At 48.6% G+C, this 2,342-nt stretch overlaps 1 protein-coding gene across 1 annotated transcript in view; it reads right to left on the bottom strand.

Annotated features, from left to right (window-relative positions):
- Positions 1–573: 573 nt before the first annotated feature.
- Edn3 (endothelin 3) overlaps positions 574–2,342 on the bottom strand; it is a 23,666-nt gene continuing 21,897 nt past the window's right edge. The window contains exon 5 of the mRNA XM_005362770.2: positions 574–1,879. Within this exon, the coding sequence (XP_005362827.1) occupies positions 1,843–1,879 (37 nt within the window). The 3' untranslated portion in view covers positions 574–1,842. The remainder of the gene's footprint in view (positions 1,880–2,342) is intronic.

Here is a 2,342-nt window from a genome sequence, read left to right on the forward strand (position 1 = left end):
GCCTGTGAGTGTCACCCTGTGAGCAATAGGTCTATGTGTGTCACCCTGCAAAGACTGTGTGGGTGTCAGGGGAAGGGCAAGGGTACCAGGGAAGATGCCGACTTCCTCCCAACCTGCTTTCCAGCTTCCTTGATGTTTATATTCCAACACCCCACCCCACCCATGTCTTGTTCTACACTTTCCCAAACTGCGGCTCCCTCCCACCCTCTCCAGATGGATATGCAACTGTGTACGCAAGGCAAGGAAAAGCCACAAACCAGAGCGAACGTCTAGATTTTTTTTATTATTATGGATTTGATGTATCTTCTGAGTGTTCTTACAAAGAGTAGATTTGTCTTTGAGATACAATCTGGCCACTGGGCCAAAAGAGTGCATATGTGATTTAAACATGCTAGCTCGAGCTCTAAGGAGTAAGAGTTTGGATCCTGAACATGATTTAAATTCTGTCTGTCTGTCTAGCTACCTATCTACAGTGCCTTTACTTTTAAGAGATCCCATAAAGGAGTTAAGTAGAAAATAGTTCCCCAATAAATAATTACTTCTCTAAACTGTACATCCCCCCTCCCCCAGCAAACCACCACTCTCACCCCTCCCCTCCCCAACAGACGGGCACAATCACACCTGGAGTGACTTAGGAGGCACTCCTCCCAAGTCCAACATCTGGTTAAGGCCCCACTTCACACACCGGCTAAAGTGTCTCCGCATGGTACCCTTGGCACATGCCCAAAGACAGGTCCTCATTGCTGTGAAGCCTCGTGGGGAGGTGGGCAGACTGTCCCCAGCTGGGCCCGCATAGCCGAGTTTACATGGGAACTCACAATCCACTCCCCAGCGCACACTCTCCATGAACACAGCAGAGAGAGTTCAACTAAAAGATTTTAAAGCATCAGGAGTTACAATTCCCAGTTGTTGCCAATTATATAGATAAACAGAAATTTACATAATGTACAAGGAGTTTGTGTTTCCAGCTTATTTCGCAGTCACTCCCTAAAGATCCACATTTATTCATGAAAGCAGATATTTAGCCTAATAGCCTTGAGTTTGACTCTCCTCGGGGCAGCTCCCTGCAAGGCAGCTTGGGAGCTCTGACACGAGACCATCCTGCAGAACCCACAGCTTTCTTTGCAGTGTGCCCTGGAGTTCAAAACCATCAAGAATGTGTTTTCTCTTGTTTGTCTCACAAACGTCGAGGTCACTTGTCTTCCTTTTCTTCCCACTTTTGAGATCCACTCTTTTGGTGAGTACCAAGCACAGCTAGACATTTCTATATCCCACAAACTGCAAGTTTACAGACTGCAGCACAGCTAGGACTGGGGTCTCGAGCAGACAGAGGTCTTGCACCCACTAACTCGGGCAGGCCTGGCAGGCTGCAGAGCAGGGCTGCTCCGGCCACATGGGTGTCCTGCATCTTCTAGGAGATGGTCGTGTGTTTACTTTTGTAAAGAGCCAGCCTGGTGTCCACTTACTTTCCAAGAGGAGTCATGTCAGAAGCTAGTCAGTAGCTTTCAGAGTTAACATACCTCCCAAACAATTCCCCGTGAAACCGGAGCTGCAGGCATCTGGCCCCCGGGGCACATCTGGGATCATTTTTCCCATTAGGAAGCTGGGGTCTTTGGGACTTGGGCATTCTTGGGGTAGGGGTGTACTGGAAAGTGGGGGCTCTTTGGGTGGGTCTTTCTTTCTTTCTCCCACCCCCCCTCAGGTCAATTCCCTCCTTGTCCCTAAAGAGGAAATTTGAACTGTGTAAGTAAGCACAATGTCTCTTTCCTGGAAGGCAGTTGGCAGGCAGGGAGAGGAGGGTGAAGTTCTCTGCAGGAAGCAAGAAGCATTGGTAGCAGACTGCTACAGCCGGTGGCCTTTCTCCGTCCTTGACTTCAACCTATTTCAAGGAAAGAGAACAAAAGAAAAAAGAGGGGTGTCACTACAGCACAAGCTCTTCCGACTTGAGGGGGTAATTTCTGGCCACACCTCTAGCTGTGTCTTGCCTGGAAGTTCCCCTTCCCAGGGCTGAGAGACTTCAGAGGCGCACACAAAGGTGTGAAAAGAATAATAGCAGTGGGTGTGGCCACTGGGAGGCCTTCCTTGGCTGTTCATGTGACTCTGGCCATTATTAAGTCTCACAGAGAAGCAGGGAGGCTGGCTGAATCAAAGACATTCCTCTGGCAGAAACTGTCTTCTAAGAACTTTACATGACTTAGAAGGTTCCGGAAGGCTCCAGTGGGACTCCTGCAACCAAATTCAACCTCATTTTTTTTTTTTTTAATTTTTGAGACAGGGTTTCTCCGTAGCTTTTTTGGTTTCTGTCCTGGAACTAGCTCTTGTAGACCAGGCTGGCCTCGAAC

Source organism: Microtus ochrogaster, linkage group LG8, assembly GCF_000317375.1.
Source record: "Microtus ochrogaster isolate Prairie Vole_2 linkage group LG8, MicOch1.0, whole genome shotgun sequence".
Taxonomy (NCBI): Eukaryota; Metazoa; Chordata; class Mammalia; order Rodentia; family Cricetidae; genus Microtus; species Microtus ochrogaster.